This window comes from Xyrauchen texanus, chromosome 46 (genome assembly GCF_025860055.1).
Source record: "Xyrauchen texanus isolate HMW12.3.18 chromosome 46, RBS_HiC_50CHRs, whole genome shotgun sequence".
Lineage (NCBI taxonomy): Eukaryota > Metazoa > Chordata > Actinopteri > Cypriniformes > Catostomidae > Xyrauchen > Xyrauchen texanus.
In genome coordinates this window covers 721,790-746,530 of record NC_068321.1, presented here as the reverse complement: position 1 = coordinate 746,530, position 24,741 = coordinate 721,790, and the positions used below count along the sequence as shown (strand labels likewise).

Here is a 24,741-nt window from a genome sequence, read left to right as displayed (position 1 = left end):
TCTGCAATAAATTTAATGGTATCTGCTTATATGTCGCTGTGTGATGATGACTAAATGCAGCCAGTGCCAGCCAAACATCACTTCAGTCTATTATGATGGACTTCAGAGGATGAACTAATGCCAACTCCAACCATAAGACATGGGATACTTCATATGCCACTGCCTGAACCTTGGATTTAGGATGGATCTCACCGAATCTCACCGAAATTACCGGCCAGGTTGAACTGCGATGCACCTCACTGATCTCGGCCTGCATCACCTCGGTCTATTGATGGACTACACTCTTGAAATGGAATACATAGACTATCAATTGCCAACATAAGCCTTCATCAGCCAATTAATAAGGACAATTGCATCTATGTGAACTTCTGCAATTAATCCAGGATGAACTTCAAAGACATTGGTCATTAATCTTACAGTTCATACAAAATCCATATTTAAACACTAACCCTTAACACTTTCTTAGTTTAATAATTTTAAACCATGACTTTAACTATACACAATACTGACATTATATTCATGATGTTAGTCAGAGGGGATCTGGCCCCCACAGTGAGTCTGGTTTCTCCCAAGGTTATTTTTCTCCATTAATCTACATCTTATGGAGTTTTGTGTTCCTTGACACAGTCGCCTTCAGCTTGCACACTGGGGTTATTAATACAATTATTATTTAATTACTTATTTTTAACACGATTAACAAATGTATTTTATCCAATTACACAATGATGATTCATCGACATTATAGACATTACAGTTTTATTCTTCTGTTAATGCTGATCTTCTGTAAAGCTGCTTTGAAACGATGTGTGTTGTGAAAGGCACTATACAAATAAAATGTACTTCACTTTCTGCTATATGCCTCAAATGAAGTCAAGTCAAGCAGATATCCACAAGCAGAGCTGCATTTTCTGCTTTGATTAATTAATTATTTCTGTGAAATTCTCTATAATGACGTTTTCTGTGCTGTACTCTAGACTCTCTACACATTTTCTTGTATTTTTCCGTATGTTTTCTGTGAGCAATCGCTTGCTGATACTTGCGCACCACTATATACACCCCCCATGTCAGCCTTTTATTTTGATATTATACATCTTGGATAACCCCGCTCCTAAACACCACCGTACTGACAAAACCGACTGTGACTGGTCGCTTACATGTCAGTTAGATTGCTTTTACTGTCTAAATGGACGGTTCTTGGCCAATTGAATCTGCTGTAGAGCCCATGGTCTGCAGAATTTGTCATAGTCATAGGTTACACGAGTCTAATCTCTCACAGCTTCGCTTTCATTTCTATCAAAAATCAAAAATGGCACTACTGTGAATAAGGTCTGACAAAGCTTTCAAGGTGTTGCTCTAGCCTCCAAATTCCCCAGATCTCACAACTTTCAGTACAAAGTTTCTGTTACTAATGTCTTGGTACCAGATACCACAGGGCAGTTCATGCCTCAGTGAGTCGGACACAAAACCTTCATATATACAGTATACATGGTTTTGGTGAATGATTGATTATGACTGTATTTTGCTTGATAGATTGACTGAAATACTTTATTATTTCCTAAATGGGAATTTTTCTTTGTTACAGTAGCACATAAAATATTAAAGTGCAGTTATTAAGCAAAATACATACAATACAACATGCACTCTAACACTCATAACTAACACTCGTTCGGAATCTCACTATGGGAACGCCCAGGCATGTCAAGATTGACAGACCAATCGCTGCAGCCCTTAAGCTGCATTCACACTGCCAGCGAATTTGTCGCTGCAGGTCGCCAGTGGCTGGTGGTTAGGTTGCTTGTGGGCATTCCCACTACTGGTTGCTAGTAACTAGTAATGTTTAGAAATGACATTCACGGATGCCATCCATTGCTGTTGACAGCGAATCAGTTTTCATGCCGCTAAATCAAACATTTTGGAGGAAAAAGACTAAATATAAATGGAATAAGTACATAAAATGCTTAATATCAAAGATGAACGAGAAACAAGGCGTGCTCTTTGCCATAGCAGCTGTCTAACTGCGGCGAAAACGCAAACGCCGGTCTGTCTGGGTCCACAAAACCATTAAACCTCAGAGTCAGCATGGTGAGTACCACCGGCTGGTGCAGGAGCTGCGGCTGGATGAAGTCCGGTTCCAGCAGTACTTAAGGCTTGACAGCACCAAGTTTGATGAGCTGCTGCAGAGGGTGAGTCCCCTAATATTTCCATTACTGCCGGAGCTGAGAGAGAGAGAGAAGGCTCACGTGAGCTCTACCGTCTTCTCTCGTATTGGCTGTCACTCCCAAAAGTCGCTCTTCATTTGAATAAAGTTAAACTTGTCTCAACTTTGTTGCGTCGCTGGACACGCCCACATCTGGTTTCCAACAGTCGTGGCAGCTTGTGTCGCTGGAAGTCACCAGCTCTCATTGAAAATTAATACAATGGTGTCACTGTCTCGTGCGATGTCGCTGGCAGTGTGTACGCAGCTTTAAGCTGCATTCACAATGTCAGCTACTTTGTCGCTGCATGTTGCCAGTGGGTGGCGGTTAGGTCGCTAGTGGTGTGTATGGAGAGACTAAACAGCACTGTTTCTTTTCAATTAATATTATTATTAAAATATTAGGATCACGTGAGCTCTACCATCTTCTTTCGTATTGGCTGTCGCTCCCGAAAGTCGCTATTCATTTGCATAAAGTTAAACATTTCTCAACTTTGTCGCGTCGCTGGACACGCCCACATCCGGTCACCGTCGCTCGTGTTGCCAGAAGTCACCAGCTCTCATTGAAAATGAACGAGATGAGGTCGTTTTGTCGCTGGCATTGTAAAGGTGCGTACACACTGCCAGCAACTTTATCGCTGCAGGTCGCCAGTGGCTGGCGGTGAAGTCGCTAGTGGGTGTTCCCACTACTGGTTGCCTAGTAACGTTTATAAATGACATTCACGGATGCCATTCCATTGCTGTTGACAGCGAATCTCTTTTCTTGCCACTAAAAACAAACATTTTGGAGGGAAAAGACTAAATAGAAATGGAATCAGTACATAAAATGCTTTATATCAAAGATGAATGAGAAACAAGGCGTGCTGTTTGCCATAGCGGCTGTTTATCTGCGGCGAAAATGCAAATGCCGGTCTGTCTGGGTCCATAAAATCCCCGCGATCCACACAGTATTTTTCTTAAAAATGTCCTTGTACGTGGGAAGAGACATATCATAGAGCACTGGAAAATTTCTAACAGCAATAATTAGCCTTTCATCCATCTTTCCGTTACTGCAGGAGCTCAGAGAGAGCGAGAAGGATCACGTGAGCTCTCCCGTCGTCTCTCCTATTGGCTGTCGCTTCCGTTAGTCGCTCCAAAGTTGAAAGGTGCGTACACACTGCCAGCGACATCGCGCGCGACAGCGACTCAATAGCATTCATTTTCAATGCGAGCACAGCGACTTCCGGTGACACGAGCTGTCGCGACCGTTGGCGCTAGATGTGGGCGTGTCCAGCGACGCGACAAAGTTGAGAAAAGTTCAACTTTGGAGCGACTAACGGAAATGACAGCCAATAGGAGAGAAGACGGGAGAGCTCACGTGATCCTTCTCTCTCTCTCTTGCTGTTAGAAAGTTTCCAGTGCTCTATGATATGTCTCTTCCCACGAACAAGGACATTTTTAAGAAAAATAATGCGTGGAAAGGTGTATCTGAGATCGCGGGGTTATGGACCCAGACAGAAAGGTATTTGCATTTTCGCCGGAGATAAACAGCCGCTATGGCAAACAGCACGCCTTGTTTCTCATTCATCTTTGATATTAAGCATTTTATGTAATGATTCCATTTATATTTAGTCTTTTCCCTCCAAAATGTTTGTTTTTAGTGGCAAGAGATTCACTGTCAACAGCAATGGAATGAGATCCGTGAATGTCATTTATAAACGTTACTAGGCAACCAGTAGAGGGAACGCCCACTAGCGACTTCACCGCCAGCCACTGGCGACCTGTGTACGCACCTTGCTTACAGGAGTCCCACCGCCCTAATACAAACCTCAGCTATCCTGCGTGTGAACTTCCAGAAAGGCAAAGATGTGAGATTCCTCAATTAATGTTACACCTAAAGTTCTGTATACACTGAAAGACATAAGTCTTAGAACATTAATAAGAAAGACCTTAGCCGGCTTTATTTTTTGTGTATTAGTAGTCAAATCCAGCCTACTATGTGAATACCCAAGTAGTTTTATGACTGTACCATGTCAACATCCTCCCCCAGACATAAACTGGTGTGAGGTTCCTTCTTTCTCCTAAGAATGTGTTTCTATAAACGGTTATTTCACTGTACAGAAATCACCAGGTGTCTGATGTGCAGTTAAGCAATGTTGTTTTTTTATTTTTGAGATATGTGCCTCAATTTTCAAGTTAAGAACTTCAGTTTCACCAATTGCAAGGTTATGTCCATTTTCCCAACAACTTTTGATTTGTAATAAGCAGGCTAAATCAGTTTCTGAGAGAAAAACAATCTAACTGGTAAAAGATTTGATTAACGATAATGCACCCTCAATAAATGTCATTATTTCACTAGTTATGACAATTTAATGGGAAGGCATTTTTTTTTCTCCATCAGCAGCCATATACTATGTAGGGACTGATTGCCCACTGAAGCCATGTAGGGTTGATCCTGGTCATACTTCCTGGGAAAACTATGGTTGCTGCTAGTAGTATTAGTGAGGTCAGCAGGAGGTGTTCATCCTGCAGTCTTTGCGAGTTACACCTTAGTATAGTGAATGTGGACCCTTAACTGTAAAACAAAAACTGCCTTCAGATATGTTAAACTGAGGTTATGGCTGAGAGTTTGGATTTCCATACTACCATATTTTTCTGCTATACGTCACATATGGCAGTAGTATGGGTTGTATGGCATTCCAAACTCAGTACTTGATTCTCTGTGGTCTTAAAAAAAATCCCAGGGCACTTCTAGTAAAGTGTAGGGGTATGTCACTGTTGTCCTGGTCAAATTTCCCCATGGGCCCATATCAATCATGGCCTGCTACTTATTCCCATTCATTAATTGGCTCTATCAATCCCCCCCCCCCCCCACACACACTGGTAGTGATTGAGGAGAGTCCCCTTCTATCTATGTAATAATGCAAGTGTAAAATGTATTCATTTTTATTTATTTTCCCTTTGGTTGCAAAACTAACAAACAAAACACCTTTTGTAATAAACATGTGAGATGGACTGGAATGGTTGTATGACTCAAAAGGCTTAATGTATATGAAATTCAAATGCATTTTTCATTGAGATTAAATATAATATCCCCCATGAATTATAATCAGTCACCATAATAAACACACAACAGCATATTTCTGTACAAAATAATTTAATAGAAACATTGTTCAATTATAAATGTAAAGAAAAACATTATCATACAAGACTATTCCAGCAGTTTGTTAATCAACGTGTGTGTGTGGATTTTTTTTTAAATTTTTATTGGTGATGGAAAAGAAAGTTTTAAATAAAAAGTTGAATGTCTTGCCGAAGTCCTTGACTACAGACATGCTGAGCTTCAGCAACATTTGGCAGTCCGTAGAGAAGTTCCCAACCATACACGGACACTGGTGAATCAAATACTTCCAGCGGCCCTTTCAATCCATAGTTGGGGAAAAAAAAAAAAAAGAAAGAAAAAAAAAACAAAACACTGCTGAGCCCTTAAACTCTCAAATGGAGTTAATGTAATCCTTCACAAGACATGGTTGAGACACCATGAGAAAATCGAGTATATTTAGAGGAAGGAAGCCACCTTAAAAACAGTCAAAGTCCATCAATGATGACGCAATGTTAAAGATAAACCAAATTAAAACAATGTGTTAGTGTACAAATGGAACACACAAACCAAAAAATAAAAAAAATAAAAAAGGAAGCAACTGGTATCATCAGCAAATTCATACTTACGTACATGATGATAAAAGAGGCCCACATACTGGATAACTTGAAGCTCATAGTGTCTTCACTGGCTTTGTTAGTAATACTGAGTATGCCATTACAGGCATGTCAGCCTGCGGCAATCTAACCTAACACACGTGTCTGTGTATCTGTGGAAGTTTGGGGTGGTCTAATGGAAGCATGTACCCTTGTTATGGGAATCTGGTGATCGTGTCACTCTGATTGGCTTGGCTCTAACCCTAGCGGCTCATTTAGACTCACGCCCACCTCTTGGCACTTGTCAATTATTTTTTTCAGTGTGTCAGTTTTACCTCCTTCTGCCGCCTCAAACAGCAAACACTACAAAGAAAACGAAAATGACAGTCATAAGGGAAGTCCACAGCGATAAAGACTCAAGTCAACATTAAGTCAATGCAAGAGGTTATTTACATCTTTCCATAGAGAAGCAGACAGGGGCAGTTTCTGGAGCGCCTGCTGGTAGAACCGCTGGACCTGCAAATGTGTGAGGAAAAAAGCACAAACACACCAGAGCAAAAGCACACAGTCAGTTCAGTCCAACACACACATACATTTACACCCGCACAACAACAAACATTCCCCAAAGACAAAAGCACAATCTTGTTTGTCTTCATCCGAGTTATGCTCTTACATATTTGTGCATTGACCAAACCCTGCAGAGAAAACTATAGATTCAACAAAATTAAACTGTAAAATTGGGGTCTGCAGGATAAGTAAAGGTACACTCTCATGGACACCGGACACTGTAAATAGATGATTGGCCTGACCTCTGACTCACCTCTGCTTTTTGCCTTTGCTCCTTCCTTACAGCAATCGCTCTGGCAAGAAATATATCAATACAGGATGTCACATTTCGCATATCATTTCTGCTTCAAAATTTAAGGGCTAATTCTACAAGCATTACTGTCCTGACAGTGGCATTTTATGTTAAAGTATTAAACACCATGGTAAATTCACCAAATAGGATTACAACAAGGTATCTTTGACTAGGAGTCTCACATCTTGACACCAAATTCTTTGCTCTCTCTGAATACGATTGTTCTTAAAAGGGTCAGGAAACACTTAAGGACCAGTGAGTGCTACTCTATTAAAGTTAAATAAAACTGACTGGATGAGAAATGACAGTTTGTGTGTCCTCAACCCACTTCTACTCATGCCTCTGCTTACCACGGCCACTTTTTCTGCATTTTTCAAAACTGTGGTGAAAGCTGAGCTAAAACAGGGGGTTTCATGGCCATTTAAGGAAATGCTCAAACTGCATCAGTATGGTTAAGACCGTTGGTAAACGTTATAATCCTGCCTGTTGCCTCATCCTGTTCATTTATCACTACTGGAATAAGTTCAGAAACATGTTCCTCAAGCAAGCTCACAGCCTTCTGCTCATTCCATAACATGTGGAACTACTCCCACAAGGAGGTGATGAAAGAGATTTTCAGCTTTCTCTGGATGGTCATACAGTGGGTACGGAAAGTATTCGACCCCCTTAAATTTTTCACTCTTTGTTATATTGCAGCCTTTTGCTAAAATCATTTAAGTTCATTTTTTTTTCCTCATTATTGTACACACAGCACCCCATATTGACAGAAAAACACAGAATTGTTGACATTTTTGCACATTTATTAAAAAAAGAAAAACTGAAATATCACATGGTCTTACAGCCATGAGTCTTTTTGGGAAAGATGAAACAAGTTTTTCACATCTGGATTTGGGTATCCTCTGTCATTCCTCCTTGCAGATCCTCTCCAGTGCTGTCAGGTTGGATGGTAAACGTTGGTGGACAGCCATTTTCAGGTCTCTCCAGAGATGCTCAATTGGGTTTAAGTCAGGGCTCTGGCTGGGCCATTCAAGAACAGTCACGGAGTTGTTGTGAAGCCACTCCTTCGTTATTTTAGCGGTGTGCTTAGGGTCATTGTCTTGTTGGAAGGTGAACCTTCGGCCCAGTCTGAGGTCCAGAGCACTCTGGAGAAGGTTTTCGTCCAGGATATCCCTGTACTTGGCCGCATTCATCTTTCCCTCGATTGCAACCAGTCGTCCTGTCCCTGCAGCTGAAAAACACCCCCACAGCATGATGCTGCCACCACCATGCTTCACTGTTGAGACTGTATTGGACAGGTGATGAGCAGTGCCTGGTTTTCTCCACACATACCGCTTAGAATTAAGGCCAAAAGTTCTATCTTGGACTCATCAGACCAGAGAATCTTATTTATCACCATCTTGGAGTCCTTCAGGTGTTTTTTAGCAAACTCCATGCGGGCTTTCATGTGTCTTGCACTGAGGAGAGGCTTCCGTCGGGCCACTCTGCCATAAAGCCCCGACTGGTGGATGGCTGCATTGATGGTTGACTTACTACAACTTTCTCCCATCTCCCGACTGCATCTCTGGAGCTCAGCCACAGTGATCTTTGGGTTCTTCTTTACCTCTGTCACCAAGGCTCTTCTCCCCCGATAGCTCAGTTTGGCCGGATGGCTAGCTCTAGGAAGGGTTCTGGTCCTCCCAAACGTCTTCCATTTAAGGATTATGGAGGCCACTGTGCTCTTATGAACCTTAAGGGCAGCAGAAATGTTTTTGTAACCTTGGCCAGATCTGTGCCTTGCCACAATTCTGTCTCTGAGCTCTTCGGGCAGTTCCTTTGACCTCATGATTCTCATTTACTCTGACATGCACTGTGAGCTGTAAGGTCTTATATAGACAGGTGTGTGGCTTTCCTAATCAAGTCCAATCAGTATAATCAAACACAGCTGGACTCAATTGAAGGTGTAGAACCATCTCAAGGATGATCAGAAGAAATGGACAGCACCTGAGTTAAATATATGAGTGTCACAGCAAAGGGTGTGAATACTTAGGACCATGTGATTTTTTTCAGTTTTTCTTTATTAATAAATGTGCAAAAATGTCAACAATTCTGTGTTTTTCTGTCAATATGGGGTGCTGTGTGTACAATAATGAGGAAAAAAAATGAACTTAAATGATTTTAGCAAATGGCTGCAATATAACAAAGAGTGAAAAATTTAAGGGGGTCTGAATACTTTCCGTACCCACTGTATGTCTTGTTTTTTTGTTTTTTTAAAAGCAGATCATTCACAACCTACAAATACTCCTTTGTAAACCCAATGGCTGCAATGGGCTGGTCTTCTGAGGACAGTGGCCACCAGCCAATTCTCTCAGCACCAATACAATTTAGCAGACGTCTACTGGAACCAAACACGGAAGCGTATTATGCACTGTGTGAAGTAATCCACAAAAGAGCTTCCATACAACTACCCTAAGAGGGGATCAAAAAAGCTGTGACTATGCTAGCATGAGTGCTTAATTTGTGCATGACAGGACCAGCTGGAATGTTTCTAAAAGAGTCTATATCATGTAACCCAAGCTGTCATTCCTTACAGTGAGGGGATTATTCAAAATGTTTAACATCATGCAGAACTGAAAACGCTATGCAATCTTAAACTTTAAATTTGATTTATATATTAAGGCTGACATTATTTTTAGAGACTTAAAAGCAGTTTAGCTTCATATGTTTGGAGTCCGTGAACTTACATTTTCCAGATGGCCAGAGATGTTGGTATGCTACTGCACAACATTCTGCTTTGCAATTTAAAATGTTCAACATTTCCATCCTGCCATTCCTGCTGCAGCAACCTACACAACAACAATTGACAAAAACTCAAGCACATTTATGTCTTCAGAAGTTGTGAATTGTCTCTAGAGCCACCTATTAAAGATGTTGAAGAATCAAATATTTCTCCATTATAGAGTAGATAGATAGATAGACTGTTACACCTTCAGTGGAGGATAAACATCTGGGTACCTTATGGCCAGTTCAGTATTGTTTGGCATGATATGCTGAAGTCTTTCCAGGACAAGGGAATGCTGGGATTGAGGGAAACAACCCAAATAGAAGGATATCACCTGCAAAGCACAGAGTTAGGAGCTTCAAAATGGACCACACACACAAAAAAAACAACAACGCAAGAGCTGACACAAATTACAAACACAACTATGCTACGCTCAACTCTGGTTCTTGAGACAAATGTAATTTGAATTGCTCAGAGTGCTTTACATGCAATAATCTTGCTGAGAAACAAGTGATACTACAAGTTGAAAATGAGCTACATAATCAGTGGGTGACTATGGAACAGGAGCTTTACCTTGTTATGGAAGCTGAAACAATTCCAATACTGTGAGGAGCTGAAGGGCAGAGTCAGTCTGGATGGCACCGTTTCCAGGCAACGGTGCACCAGACCTGTAAACATCTTCAGCTCACGAACACTGGGCTGCAGCCCCAACACCTTACTGCTGGTAAATGACAGATAACTGCTGAAAAAAACACCAGCTGTTAATAAAGGATGATCATGCCCGATTTCTTCAACTACACAATAAGTGATCTGCATTCAGTCAGGATGCTCATAAAACAAAACCATTGGTTTTTGCCTCTCCCACCCAATGAAATACACTCTACCCATACTCTACTACTCACTGATTTAAAGGGGTCATGACATAAGGAATCAAATCCAATTCCAAATCTTTCTTGATCTTTTCACATGAAAGACTTCATTGTACAATAAAAATATACTGTAAGTTTCAGAACTCAAAACTTCCTCAATACAAAAAGAGCATTTATTTAAACCAAGCTGCACAAATGGCTTGTTGGGATTTTCTCTATATAGTGACATCACACAAATTAGCACAAGACTGCCTCTACAGGCAAGACATCAACACCTACTTCTACATGAGTGCACCTTTTGGTGCTCATTTGGCTGATGAGAAGAGAGTAGGTCTCCTGAACCCTGAAGGGGATATTCACAGGACACCTTCTGCACATCTGGACTATTTAAAAAAAAAAATCTACATGAACATGCATTAGACAAATGGCTTTGACCATTATCATGCATCTGATGCCACTTTTAAAAGATCCAAGGTCAAGTTATAACTCTTAAAAGGAGACCCCAATTCTGCATCTTGTTGTTTTGAGTATAAATACACCATAGACTCGTTTTTGCACCAACCTGTGCTATTTTGAATTGTTGGTCAATGTAAACGTGCACTAGATAGATGTCTTTGATTGTTTTGATGCGTTTCCAGCAATGTGAAACACTTTATAAGAGAGGTACAATTTAAACTTTAAAATGGTCTGTTCAGCTCCATTTCACTGCTGCCATTGGCTGGGAGAACCGTGTCTCATCCAGAGTAAACAGACGACCAGCATCTCTGCTTTGGCCTCTGTTGAAGCATCTCAACATCAGGAAATAGTGACTGTAGTTTAAACAAGTTCCTAATCGCAGGGTGATATGTGTGCTTGCTTCACAGTGGATTGTAGGGCTGGGCGATAAAACTATCTTGATATGGCATCGCGATAATATTTATTTAGACTACGATGATAAACTTTTGACATGTTTACTCTATATGGATAGACCTAACAGCCTATTACAAAGCAGAAATAAACGGACAACAGCCAGTCAGAACGCAGATTTTGGCTTGTGCGTCTAAGTACACGCCCATTTGCTAGCAGAGCACTGTTTGAGCTACCGGCAGTGAAGAAAGTGAGTGTAAAGAAAAAATGAGTGGAAACGACGAGCTGTGAACTCGAACTATCTTCCAAAGCTGAGGAAATTGTTGACAAAAAAGGTAACAAGATGTCAATTATATGGAAGTGGTTTGGATATCTGAAAAGCGACGACGCTCAAATAAAGACGGTCTGCAAAATATACCGTCGGTCGGTGATAACCAAGTCGGGAAACACAACAAACCTTTTCGGTCACCTGAAAAGGTACCATCCCAGCGACCACACCGAGAGTATGAAAATGCGGGCCCATGTTAATGTTACTCCGTCCACAAGTTTTGCCCAACATGCTAACGTTAGTGGTTCTTCTGTTGTTAGCAGCGCAAGCGGGGCTGTACCTAAACAACAACAACAATCAATCGTGTCGGCAATATTGTGACCTGCCACAGGGCAGCTTTAAAACCAGATGCTGTGGACAGACTAGTCTTTCTGGCAAAAAACCTATAATAGGGTAATTTGGGTTACATATGACGAGCACTACCTAAAAGGTGTAGCATAGTGACAGGTTTACAATGTTTACATTTTGCACTTTTTACTCAGATTGCTACCTCTAAAACATTTGAGATATTTAAAACCAGTACACAATTAATATTTTATTTATCTGACAGTTAAGTACTTAAATCTGCCAGGGACTTTGTGGTTCACTTGTTTACATTTGTTGTCTTGGTTGTACCTCTGCAAACATTTTGAAATGTTTGCTGCCCTGCCAAAGAAATTTGATGTGATAGTACTGTAGTCACAGCTTTTAGTTTGATATTTTATAATCAGTTACAAGGCAAGCTAACTTGCATTGTTTTGTCAAGGCAGATAAATAAAGCATGTTTGCTAAAAGTAAAATGTTAACATTTAGATTTAAAGTTTATCAATATTCTTTTATAACAAAATATATTCTCAATCAATCCATGTTTGCACAGTTAAATGTTTGCATTGTTATTTATTTATGTTAATAAACTATATAGTTCAACTATTGAACCTTCTGGTTTCTTCAGGCATCATTATCAGTATACTTTTCAAACGGGCAGCATTATTAAATTATATATCGTAACAAATATCGATATCGATCAATATGGAAAAAAATATCGTGATAATATATTTTGCCATATCGCCCAGCCCTAGTGGATTGTATTACGTTTGTGTGTCTAGCACATTGCAGCATGTATTTGTTTTTTCAGCTCATGTTATTTCATGGATTGCTTGTGAACCAGTCACAGTATGATTCAAGCTTTGCAAAGGAACCGCTATTGAAAGATGGCAACGTTAATAACCAGACCAGGCCACAAAACCATAAATAACCAACTCCATTCCTGAATGTTTCATATGTGACGACTGTTTGATAGTCAAATTTATAACAGTTTAATATATTCGGATGCAATACTTTGGATGTGCGTTATATGTAAACCCCGCAATGTAGGTCATTGTTGCGGAGCTTGTTCATTCTCTTCACGATTGAGTTTCACATATTTAACCAATCATAATGGTGATCATTTACACTGAAGTTTAAAGAAGACTATGAAAACTATGTCATCACCCCTTTAAAGCTGTGATAATTAACAGCTAATAATTCAAGTAAATAAGGTCAAACTTTGGTTACTTACTCTAGCCAAAGTGTGTTGATTAACTCCAGCTTCGTAATGGTTCCCAAAGCCTTTTCAAATGCTTCAATGGTCTCTCTCACACCGCCATAAATAGACTCCCAAAAACTGTATTAAAATCAAGAATCAGGGTTGGAAGATGACAGATCGAGACATTTACAGCAAAAGACTAAGAGAGGGCGTACCAGTGAATGAGATGCAGATACGGCAGCTGATCTCTCATCTCATCCTGAAGATGATCTTTGAGTGTTGGAGCTCTCATTAATTCTCGAGTCAGAATGCCAAGAATATGACTGTAATAATAACGGTGCAAACGGAATCAAGCAATATATCTTTACAGTGGCCTAAAAAAGTTCACCCAAAAATGAAAATTCTCTCAGTTTTGGTCACCATTCACTTTACATACACATCTAGGATGGCATGAATGTGAGTAAATGAGATAATTAGATTTTTGAGTGAACTATGACTTTAAATGTCTAAATGTAAATTGCATTAGTTAACAAAATGATGCTACAGCATTTCCCATAACTACATTTGTTTTACCTGAGCAATGAGTGTCATGGAGATTTTTAGTAAAAATATTTTATCAGCCCCACCCAAATACTGTCTTCATCCTGAACACTATCTATTGTTTTATCATTTCTAAACAAATGGATTTTGTGAAATAGTGTACTTGTGTTATTATGCTCATTTAAAAAATATAATGCCTTGATATTCTGTATCTATTGCAATGATATTTAGACATTTTACGTGGCTTAAGTGTCCACTGCATCTCTCTCACACACACACACACACACACACACACACGAGTATGGTATCAGTGATGATGTTACCGTAGCACATCTAGAGACGTCAGCTCATCTGGTACAGTTTCACAGAACGAGCACATGAACTTATCAAAAAGTTCCTTCATAACACTGGACGTCCCCTACACCGAAGAAACAGAAAATATGACTTACAACACAGACCACACAGAGTGATTGTACACTTTTGTACTGATACAGACTAATTTGCGCTATTGTGAAAAAAAAAAAAAAAAAACTTTGCGTACTCGTGCGTTAAAATTGCAGGTGTATGTTTAGCTATTATGTCATTGTTACAGTTTGAGTTTGTTGACTTTTTGAGGTCATGAGATGTTCCTCACGGTTTTTATATATATAGAGAGAGAGATAGCTATAGAGGGTATAGGCTACGTTTGTGTATACTGTATAAAAAAGGCTGGTACATTTTAGCTAACAGTACAGCTAGGAAAACAATTCCTGTCCGATTAAAATGAAAATTAATACTTTTTTTAAGAATGTACTGTAGTGCAGCAAACACATGTTCAGATCAGAGAAGCCATGTTTGTAAACATTGTCAGATGATGCCAGAAGTAAATTGAGTCACTGACTAATAAAAGGACCCAATTTAGTTGTAAATCCATTCCTGTTTTCATATTGCATTTGACAATTATTAAACAGCTTACATCTAGGGAAACACAGTACCTGTATATAATGTATACAGAGATTCGTTTTTGTATTGTGTTTTGTTGTTTAATGTTCATTACATGCTGTTCATTTATCGTATCATTTTGGTTTAATGCAGGAGTGTTCAAATGGTGCCCAACTTCATAAAAAATTTCAGGAGTTTGGAATCCTCCAGATTTCCATGGATGAAGCGCCACGCAAAAAGGATGATGTGTTTGATAAAGGACTGTGTAAAGCGGGTTAAGGGAAAGGCGGCGGCGAGAACCAGCTTGACGATATAAATAATAGTTTTAATAATAAACCGAACCAAAAAAACTCACAAAACATAAACACACAGCTGCCTGTAATTCTCTCTCTCTCTCTCTAACTGTCATCCCAGCCACCTTTATCCCACACATGCCCCCATCAGGCTGATTGGGGACCGGGCGTGCGTTGTTCCAGCCCTACCCTTCTCCGCTCTATAGACTGGTATCGGGTTAGATACTTTGCTCATGTACACATTCTTGATAAAATGTCCCGATACCATGCATCGTACAATGGAGTTGCCATTCATTGTGCAGCGCAAGTGGTCACACAGTTTACAGAGCATGCACAGAGACGCTTGAGCGCAGCTCGCTCTCCTAGAATGTCTTCTATAGGAAGTTTAATTAATTGTAGCGATTTGTTTCATTCTGAGGTTTCATTGAAACACGAAAAAGTATTCACAAACTTGGAGAGTAAGGACATAGGAGCGCTCAAATAACTCGCGCATCTGCTTGTACAACACGCACTCAGCTCGCACTTGCGTTACCAGTCATTTAGATCAAATAAAAAAAATTGTATTTGTAACAAGTTCAATGGCTTTGACATGCAACTATCAAAGTAAGTCATACAATAACATGGTTCTACAGTATGTCTGATGTTAGAGATCAGGCTTTAAATGCAACAATATGTAAGAGGGGGTCTCTGCAGCATTTCTCCGTATCCACCCATACGTCCTTGAAGACCCATGATAAGTGGATATCATACCAGAGTGTGCAAACACTTGATTAGCTGGTAAAATATGCGAGCATCTCTGGAGCTCTCAAGATGAGCGTGCATCCAAACGTCTATGGCTTTATCCGTGTGTCCAGTTGAGGCATGCAGGTCACTGGTGAGGTCCAGCAGAGGGCAGTAGAGTGGACACACTGCCAGCAGACGTTCACACAGAGCAACAGCCTCCTGATGTCTGAACACATGGGACTCATGTAAACAGCACAGCACTTCAACTCATTGTAACCAAATGATAAAAGCCCTCAATAAAAGGCAGTACCTGTCCAGCAGCTGGAACAAATGAATGAGGTTTGAGTGAAGAGGAAAACTGGCCTGAATCTGTTCACTGCTGGACAAACGCTCATCTGTACAGTGTGATACAGCATCTACAGAAAACAGACACAATGATAGCACAATGGGATACTGCCATTATATAATATGAACTTTCTTTTATCTATATAACTGGTCACTTGTATTGAACTACTATCAGAGAATCACACAGGTGTTGCACCTTCAAACAGACCGATGATGACGTCAGTGGGTGTTTGGATATCTTGAGCTGTTCTCCAGGGAATGACAAACGGATCTGTGCACATGATTCGAGAGGGGTTGGAGTTGGAGGGGTCGTACAAACACGGCGGCAGACGTTTGAATTCAGTCATGTAAATATATGACAGCCACATCAAACACCGATCCGGCACAGTTAAACAATCTGCAACTCTCGATACAGAGCCTGAAGCCAGCACGCTCTACGTGAAAACAGACATAATACATTCTTCTTCAAAAGTTGAAAAATGAGAAAGACATTAAATCAGACATTTAAGAAGCACTCAGAAAGTTAAATTTTTGGTGAAAGACCAACATTTTTTCTGCATAATTTATTTTTATACTCCTCCATACTGGAAGTGTTTTGTAATTGTGTTCATTGCAGACCTTGAGAATGTTGAGAGCGTTGTGCGGTCGGCCTGTGAACACACTGAGCTGCACGCGAAACATCACAGACTCCAGCAGCTGAAACGAGTGCACATCCGATCTGACGTCATGCGACTGTGTCTCCAGCAGGTGTGCAATCAGACGGCTGCACACGTAATCTTTACCCTCAAAACCGATCTCCACACTCATGTACTGAAACACACATTCACAATTCTACATGAGTTCAAATGTTTGAAGACAAACGCTCCTCAGACAGACAGACAGCTCGGAGACTCACAGTCCACCAGACGTGATAATGCGGCGCGTGTTCCACAGCCATCTCGCACATCTCCTGAACTTCCTCTCTGCTACCTCGCCGTGAGAACAGCGTCAGATAGTAACACCACACCTCAGCATCCTCACGGTTATCCTCCAGAGCACGAGACAGTGTGTTCAATGCTGCGTCCAGGCACTCCGACATGGAGCTAATGACAGACCAAAGAGAGTCAGACATAATAAAATGGATCATTTTATTACTGCATTATATAAGGAGTAGGACAGAAGAGAGAGAAAATATTATATCACAAGTTATCCATTAGGATATTTAGACATTAACCAAACTATCATTTGTCAAAGTTTAGCATTTGTTTTCGGTTTAACGGTTTTGAAGTGTCAGTTTTAGCAAACATGTGTTACAAAGACATACAATACATCATGTTGTTACCAATCATTTATATCAAAATAATATCATGAAAATGAGTGTTTGTGTTGTATTCTGCATTCTACCTTTGCTATCCTCACCCATTTATTTCTTTGTGTGTGTGCTGCATTGAGGCTGATTTATAGATTTTATTTGACAAAAGTAAAAAAAATCTGTGTTATTGTGTGTCACCATTTAATCTGTGTGTACGTGTAGTGTGTGTGTGTGGGGAGAGGTATGTTTTGCACTCTGCATGTTTTATAGTCTCACCCCTATATTTTTGTGTGTGTTTGTTCCGCATTGTGGCCGATTTAAATTCTGAACTATTTGACAAAACAAAACAAAAAAAATGCTGTTTTTAAGTCTTTCCCATTTATTTCCTATGGTCAGTAAATTTTGACCATGAACAGTAAAGGTCTCTCTCTTTTTTTGTTTGTTTTACAACCACATAGACTTAAATCAAGTCCGATTTTTGAGTTCGGTCAAATATGATCAAACAGTGTAGGAAGGCTAAGGTCAGCACAACTGTATAGTAACCATCTCATATTCCATTTACTATTCATGAAGACAAGTTGAAGTTGCAAGCAAAAACTAACAACTAATTATGTTATAGGATGTAACTCAAAAACAAATGCATGGTTTAACTTGATATACTATAGATTGTGTGTCTGTGCTGTATTCTACACATTGAGACATATGACTAAAACGATCTCAAACTTAATTTATCAAATTCACTTGTTTAGAGATGGTCATATTGCCTAAATGATTTGTAATAAGTTCAGCTTCTAAGCTTTAAAACAACACCCATTTAGAGTTGGTCAAGCAAGCAGTTATGCATTCATTTTTGTAATAAGTTAAATTAATAATTGATGAATTGATTTTCATTCCTTAAAGCAATATTCCTATTTAAATACAAGTTAAATTCGATCGACAGCATTTGTGGCATAATATTAATTACCACAAAAATGTATTTTGACTTGCCTAGCTCCAGTTAGTGTTTGTAGCCTGCTAGCTTTTTTAGCATTTTTTTAATGTATATGTTTGCAGCTTTTAATCTTTAATATCTGCCATTTTTCAGTGTCCATCAGGTTTTCCCCTGAATTATTCTCATCACGATTCAACAACCATAAGAAGCATATGCACATGGAAAAATTTTATCGCGTTTAAACTGCATCCATTTTACAGTGCGCATCCATTTTCTCCTCTGTCTTACATGGATTATTGCATCAATCTCAAAGCACCGCTTATCAAGAATTACCATAACAAACAATTGCGTGAGGATTCACATCGATCTCAAACCTTCGGCGCTCAGGAACAACCAACAACAAACAATTGTGGTAAGTCACGGCATCCGCTCATAATATTGCTTCCACCATTACATGCCACATGTTTACTATAGCTTCTTCCGTCAGTAGTGACGGATTCACATGTGATAAATGTAAGGAATTGGAAATTTGAAGATAAACATCATATAAAGATAGGGCTACTAAACATACTCTTTCAACCAAAGCACTAATTGTAAATTAAATTATTACAGATCAAATCTTGGATGATCTCTGTTTGACTGAAACCTGGCTTAAACCGAATGAATATATAAGATTAAATTAATTAATTACTCCTCCAGGTTATTGTTATAAACATGAGCACCATCTGAAGGGTCGAGGAGGCGTTGCTACAATTTACAGTGACGTTTTTGGTATTACTCAGGGGACAGAGTTCTAGTCTTTTGAACTAATAATGCTTAATGTAACACCATCCGATAAAAATAAAACAAATTTCATCTTTTGTGCTTGCTACAATGTACAGATCACCTGGGCCATGTTCTGATTTCCTTGGTGAATTTGCACATTTTCTATCAGATATAGTAGTTACTGTAGATAGAGCTTTATTTGTTGGTGACTTCAACATTAACATAGATAATGCAGGGGTGAAAATTTTCATCAAAATGTTGGGGGGGACAATAAACAATTCTCAAGAGCAATTTTTGAAGGGGACACCAAGGTTTTTTTTGTTGTTGCCCCATTTGCATTTGTATTATTTTATTTCTTAAACAATTATTTTAAGAATATATCATTATATTATTTACATAATTTAATGATATTTTAGGGGGGGACAACCCTCAGATGGGGGGTCCTGACCCCCCGCAATTTCCACCTATGAGATAATGAAAATGACACATTGGGATTAGCATTTATTGATATTCTCAACTCGCTTGGAGTCAGACAAAATGTGACAGGACCAACTCATCGCCATAATCATATGCTAGATTTAATTGTCATATGGAGTTGATGTTGATACTGTAGTTATTCTACTGCAGAGCGATGACATCTCGGATCATTACCTCGTCTCTTGTATGCTGCAATCTGCTAATGTCACTCAATCTATACTATTCTATCATTCAGGTAGAACTGTTCTTTTGACCACTAAAGATAGCTTCACTAATTATCTTCCAGATCTATCTCATACACTCCAGAAGCCCCAAAGTCTAGAAGAACTTCATGAAATAACAGAAAATATAAATGCAGTCTTCTCTTGATAGTTTCATCCTAAGGCTGGGCGATATGGCAAAATATATTATCACGATATTTTTTTCCCATATTGATCGATATCGATATTTGTTACGATATATAATTTAATAATGCTGCCTGTTTGAAAAGTATACTGATAATGATGCCTGAAGAAACCAGAAGGTTCAATAGTTGAACTATATAGTTTATTAACATAAATAAATAACAATGCAAACATTTAACTGTGCAAACATGGATTGGTTGAGAATATATTTTGTTATAAAAGAATATTGATAAACTTTAAATCTAAATGTTAACATTTTACTTTTAGCAAACATGCTTTATTTGCCTTGACAAAACAATGCAAGTTAGCTTGCCTTGTAACTGATTATAAAATATCAAACTAAAAGCTGTGACTACAGTACTATCACATCAAATTTCTTTGGCAGGGCAGCAAACATTTCAAAATGTTTGCAGAGGTACAACCAAGACAACAAATGTAAACAAGTGAACCACAAAGTCCCTGGCAGATTTAAGTACTTAACTGTCAGATAAATAAAATATTAATTGTGTACTGGTTTTAAATATCTCAAATGTTTTAGAGGTAGCAATCTGAGTAAAAAGTGCAAAATGTAAACATTGTAAACCTGTCACTATGCTACACCTTTTAGGTAGTGCTCGTCATATGTAACCCTAATTACCCTATTATAGGTTTTTTGCCAGAAAGACTAGTCTGTCCACAGCATCTGGTTTTAAAGCTGCCCTGTGGCAGGTCACAATATTGCCGACACGATTGATTGTTGTTGTTGTTTAGGTACAGCCCCACTTGCGCTGCTAACAACAGAAGAACCACTAACGTTAGCATGTTGGGCAAAACTTGTGGACGGAGTAACATTAACATGGGCCCGCATTTTCATACTCTCGGTGTGGTCGCTGGGATGGTACCTTTTCAGGTGACCGAAAAGGTTTGTTGTGTTTCCCGTCTTGGTTATCACCGACCGACGGCATATTTCGCAGACCGTCTTTATTTGCGCGTCGTCGCTTTTCAGATATCCAAACCACTTCCATATAATTGACATCTTGTTACCTTTTTTGTCAACAATTTCCTCAGCTTTGGAAGATAGTTCGAGTTCGTCGTTTCCACTCATTTTTTCTTTACACTCACTTTCTTCACTGCCGGTAGCTCAAACAGTGCTCTGCTAGCAAATGGGCGTGTACTTAGACGCACAAGCCAAAATCTGCATTCTGACTGGCTGTTGTCCGTTTATTTCTGCTTTGTAATAGGCTGTTAGGTCTATCCATATCGAGTAAACATGTCAAAAGTTTATCATCGTAGTCTAAATAAATATTATCGCGATGCCATATCGAGATCGTTTTATCGCCCAGCCCTATTTCATCCCCTTCAATTAAAGAAAATAAGAAAAAAGCCCCGCACCATGGTACAAAGATCACACTCATGCTCTCAAGAGAGCAGCTCAGAAAATGGAGAGCAAGTGGGAGAAAACAAAATTAGAAGTATTTTGCGGTGCATGGAATGATGGTGTCTGTAGTTACAGACAGGCACTGAAAGCTGCCAGTTCAGCACATTTTAGCAAACTCATAGAAAATAACCACAACAATCCTAGGTGTTTATTCAGTACGGTGGCAAAATTGTGGGAATACAGCCTCAACTGAACCAGATAATATGTTGCAGCACAATAGCAATGACTTAAATTATTTTTTTTACTTATAATATTGAAATTATCAGAAATAAAACTAGAATTTATGCAATCATCTGTCACAGAATACAGTGTCTCATAATTTCCATTACAAAAAATTGTATGGCTTCTACGCTAATATTATTCTAATTGTTTCCATGTCTCAACCTTGGGACTCCTATCTCAAGGTCACCAGAACTGGATGGATCCAGCTCCATTCCTGCTTAATATCAGACTCCACTGCTATGTGTCTCTGATGATGACAAAATGCAGCAGGTGACAGACATTACTTCAGTCTATAAAGATGTACCTCAGGGATGAACGGATTCCAACTCCAACCAAAAGACATGAGATACTTCATATGGCACTGCTTGAACATTGGACTTAGGATAGACCTCACCGAAATTACCAGCCGGTTGAACTGCGATGCACCTCACTGATCCCTGCCTGCATCACCTAGATCTAATGATGGACTACACTCTTGAAATGGAATACAAAGACCATCAATAAACTGCCAACAAAAGTCTTCATCAACCAACGAACAAAGAACATTGCATCTATGTGAACTTCTGCATTTAATCCAGGATGAACTTCAAAGACATTGGTCATTAATCTTACAGTTCAAACACAATCTATATTTGTGTTCATGCGACGAACAACCGTATAAGTCCAAAAAAACAAAAATTGAGATAACCATGTGACTTGAACGTATGTGTGCCACTCTGTATACATAATCACTTTGGGGGTGTTCGCGCGACCAAAACTCTGTATTTTAAATTTTAAAATAGTCTCACGCTGAAAAACCGTTTATGTCCACTAACGAAAAATGGAGACGCCGGTTGCTTTCATGTCCGCTCATGGACATTAAAAGGCAAAACCTCAGCAAAAAAAGGAGAGCTGAACATGAATGAATGGAAGGACAGAGCAAGGAAGTCTTTGAGGGATGCTGGGAAACCATATGTGAACCGGAGAGGAGAGCAAAAACGAGGAAAAAGTCCACCGAAAGAGGTGAGTGAAAGAACCCTATACAAAGTATCTACCTAACTTTTGCGGTTACAGTCAGAGGGGCGTGTAGGCTACTGGGCGTCATCTACTACAGTTTATTCATATAGCTCACTCTGTTTAACGGATCAATTCATGAATGGGTCGAAATGAATGATGTAGACTACTCCTTATAACCACGGATAAATAAATCGAAACATTTTAGCTGCGTTTGATGTCCCTAATGTTAGCTGGCTGGCCAGTTACTTTGTAACGTAGCTGGTTACAGTCAGGGGGCATATGGGCGTCTAACGTTATATTAATGTTCATACAGCTCGGACTGTTTAGCGAATCAAGTCATGAATAGGTCGAAATGAAAGCTAAGAAAATTAGACTTTGATTGCTTTATGTCTTCACTGAAATTGGTAAAAAAAAAAAAAAAGTAATTGACGCGTTTAAAATATTTTGATATATTTTTTGGATCCCCTGTTACCATTTAATTCAACACTTTGTTTTGTAATATTGTATGCTATGCTATGTTTGTTACTCATTAAATACAATAAATAAATAAAAGGTAATAATAAAAAAATGCATTGATTGTGTAAGCTGTTATATATTCTAGCTAGTAACCTTAATAGCTGCTAATAGCTCTAGTGTTCTATAGCTAAAAAAAAAAACCCAGCTAATGTGACTTTGTTTTTGTTAAGGGCAAGGTGTGCAATGAGACGTGTCCCAGGCAGTGTTCAAGCCTAACAGAACAAAGAAAACTCCAGCTCTTCACAGAGTTTTATGCTGTCTCTTATGAGAGGCAGCAGGCTATCATTCTCTCTGGTTTGTAGCAGGTAGGCTAACTTAAGCAATTCATGACCATATCATGTCAACAGTATGCAATGCATCACAATGTAGGCCCATGAAATAACCAGTGAATTGAATACTACTGTATGCCTTCAATTCACTAAGACTGCATATGTGCCTGATCACTGTAAATGTTAAATTTTGTGAGGATGGATGAAGGTTTATCGGCATCAAGTAGGCCACCAAGTGCATTACAGACCACAGCGCTTTGGTGCCCTAAAAGGCATACACATGGCTTATTCATTCTCCTAACCAAAGCCTACTCACGTACTTAATGACCTTACCTTGACAGCTCTACACTATGGCTAGCCTGCTACGCTATGGTAAATGTCTTTTTACTTCTAGCACAAGGTGAGTCGCAGACGACCACGTGGGCCTGAAACTGAGATAACTAAGAGGAAGTACACCTTCAAGTACCATGTGCAACAAGGAGGCCAAAGACTTGCTGTTTGTAAGCTCACATTTATGTCAGTCTTTCAACTGACCAACAGTCGCCTACAGGCAAGTTTTATATAGCCTAGCGTTTTCCGTTTGTTAATTTTGTATTACATGCATGATTTTAATTAGATACATTGTCCATAACATATTTATTTAAAGTTACTTATCTTTGAAAAGGTTATTCAAGAAAAGTTAGGCAGTCAGTCTGAGGGAACAGAGCAGGTAGATAAAGTCAGGTCTCCATAAGAGGACTTCAGAGGAAAACATAAGAACAGGTAAGTCAAATAAAAAAAATCTTGAAGGACCTCATGCTCTCGTCCTGTTAGTTTTTAAAGCTGCACCATTGTCAGCATCCGTTGCCCTACAACATTCCCTGGCCTAATGGTGCACTGGACGCTGGCATTATAAGGCGTCGGGTGCCTTTCCACCCTATAACGCCAGCGTGCACGTACCATAATGGTTAGGATTCAGCTCACTGTTGTTGCACAGTCAGGAAACATATTTTTGCACTTTGAGATCGATATCAGAGCTAAAGTGCTATGCAAATGTAATGTATGATTATTCTTTGTATCATTACAACATGTGGATCTTAAAGGGATACTTCAGCTCTGGAAAGATTAATGTATTTAAAATGGGTCATTTATGTAGTAGAAATGTGAAATTATTTTTGAATTTGGAGCCTTCTAGACTGAGAAAAGCCAGAAAATTTATTTTTGATTTATGGGGATGAAAGACAACAACTCCCAGATTGCAATGCTAAAACGCACACATCAATCGATCACATGCTTGGCATTCATGTAAACACTACATTCAGATTCACAAATGGGAATAAATTCAGTTAGATTGAAACAAAAGGTGTGCATGTAAACAATGACGATTTTTGCGTCATCGGAGGATTTTTTCCAGACAAAAAATACATAAATCTCTCATCTCGGGGGATATGAGGGAGGAAAGCATGGTAATTCGAAAATACTAAAAATAATTCGGTTTTCTAATGATACAAAGCTTAATGCTATATCCTGAAGTATCCCTTTAATGACTGTATGTGAAAAACAAAATTCTATAGTTTAGAAGAAGGTTTAGAATTATACATTTATGGTCACAGAAACAA

The 24,741-nt window shown here is 39.2% G+C and overlaps 1 protein-coding gene across 2 annotated transcripts in view; it reads right to left on the bottom strand.

The window, feature by feature from the left end:
* Positions 1 to 5,296: 5,296 nt before the first annotated feature.
* LOC127637917 (zinc finger C3H1 domain-containing protein) overlaps positions 5,297 to 24,741 on the bottom strand; it is a 46,422-nt gene continuing 26,977 nt past the window's right edge. The window contains exons 22-35 of one of the 2 annotated variants that reach the window (XM_052119166.1): positions 16,751 to 16,937; positions 16,474 to 16,665; positions 16,052 to 16,289; positions 15,821 to 15,926; positions 15,538 to 15,736; positions 13,897 to 13,991; positions 13,249 to 13,356; positions 13,067 to 13,171; positions 10,060 to 10,228; positions 9,720 to 9,820; positions 9,449 to 9,550; positions 6,690 to 6,729; positions 6,323 to 6,385; positions 5,297 to 6,232 (exon numbers count right to left, since the gene is read on the bottom strand). In XM_052119166.1, coding sequence (XP_051975126.1) covers positions 6,107 to 6,232; positions 6,323 to 6,385; positions 6,690 to 6,729; positions 9,449 to 9,550; positions 9,720 to 9,820; positions 10,060 to 10,228; positions 13,067 to 13,171; positions 13,249 to 13,356; positions 13,897 to 13,991; positions 15,538 to 15,736; positions 15,821 to 15,926; positions 16,052 to 16,289; positions 16,474 to 16,665; positions 16,751 to 16,937 — 1,831 coding nt within the window. In that variant the 3' untranslated portion in view covers positions 5,297 to 6,106. The remainder of the gene's footprint in view (positions 6,233 to 6,322; positions 6,386 to 6,689; positions 6,730 to 9,448; positions 9,551 to 9,719; positions 9,821 to 10,059; positions 10,229 to 13,066; positions 13,172 to 13,248; positions 13,357 to 13,896; positions 13,992 to 15,537; positions 15,737 to 15,820; positions 15,927 to 16,051; positions 16,290 to 16,473; positions 16,666 to 16,750; positions 16,938 to 24,741) is intronic. The other variant, XM_052119167.1, reaches the window with a different exon arrangement.